General features: G+C 26.9%; 1 protein-coding gene across 1 annotated transcript; it reads right to left on the bottom strand.

Moving 5' to 3' along the window:
* Positions 1–34: 34 nt before the first annotated feature.
* On the bottom strand, positions 35–561 carry Phum_PHUM173680 (uncharacterized protein; the record flags this gene model as incomplete). Its single annotated transcript, XM_002425054.1, has 2 exons — positions 35–253; positions 325–561. The coding sequence occupies 2 exons, from the start codon at positions 559–561 to the stop codon at positions 35–37; spliced, it is 456 nt and encodes a 151-aa protein (XP_002425099.1).
* Between the last annotated feature and the right edge of the window lie 582 nt (positions 562–1,143).

Below are 1,143 nucleotides of genomic sequence, written 5' to 3' on the forward strand. Positions count from 1 at the left end.
TTTGGTAAAACCAAAGGAAAATTTTTATTTTTTTTCATACCAATTCTTCTTTCATCAAATATAAAGATGTCTGACGTACAAATTCGTTAACTTTATCCGAATCAAATTCTTCAATTGGTTTAGATTCGTTAAATAAACCATCGACTAAATTTTCCAACCATTCTTTAGGCACGTTACTTTTAAGACTTTTTAACAAAGCAACAATCATTCTATTTTTAATTGTACATTTTTGTTTTAATTCGTTAACTTTTAACTGTAATTAATAAATAATTAATCTCTCTCATTTTCTTCTGCTATTAACGTGTAAAAGGAATTTTTTTTTACCTGAAGAGATTTTGCCGAAGTATTTTTTTTCGCCACTTCCATTTCCGTTATTTTTTTAACTGTTTTATTTTCTTCTTCTAAAACGTTCGGATCTAATAGTTTTATTATCGATTGTGAATAAACTTTTTTCTCAACTAACATTTTACTCAATTCTATTTGATTTTTATTTATTTCTCTCATTAAAACTTTCAACAATTTCGTTTCCGTATCTAAATCTTTTAATTTTTGAATATTCATTTTGTTTATTAACGATTCTATGTAACTACTACTACTAATATTATTATTATTATTATTATCGTGTTCTATAGAAAACGGATAACTTCTATATCCGGGGGGTGGAAAATTATTTTTGTCGAATTTTCTTTGTACGATGTTATAACGATGACGTTGATTTTTTTTAATAAATCTCGTGACGACATCAATTGACAAATATGGAATTCTTTCTTCGACAACGTGAAAACAATATATGAAATTTTCAATTTTATTTTTTTCTAAAATGGCGATTATATTTATCGGTTTCGAAATGAACGATGCGAATTGTGAAATAAGGGCGAATAAAAAAACAGCAGAGTGTTTAATTGAAATTGCATTAACGTTTATTATTTCCTGTTTCCGTTCGCAAATAATTGATAAATTAGGATTTGGAAATTGTATGCTTTCGATTAAATTATACACGAATCCTTCCAATAAGAGAGCAGAATAATTTTCACGTGTGTTTGTATTTACTTCCGGTTGTTCTTTAACGATTGTTTCGAAAAACGTTTTTTTATCTGTTCGGGTTTAACCAATAATTGTATTTGTACTCCGGGATTGAAATTA

This window comes from Pediculus humanus, genomic scaffold (genome assembly GCF_000006295.1).
Source record: "Pediculus humanus corporis 1103172107520 genomic scaffold, whole genome shotgun sequence".
Taxonomy (NCBI): domain Eukaryota; kingdom Metazoa; phylum Arthropoda; class Insecta; order Psocodea; family Pediculidae; genus Pediculus; species Pediculus humanus.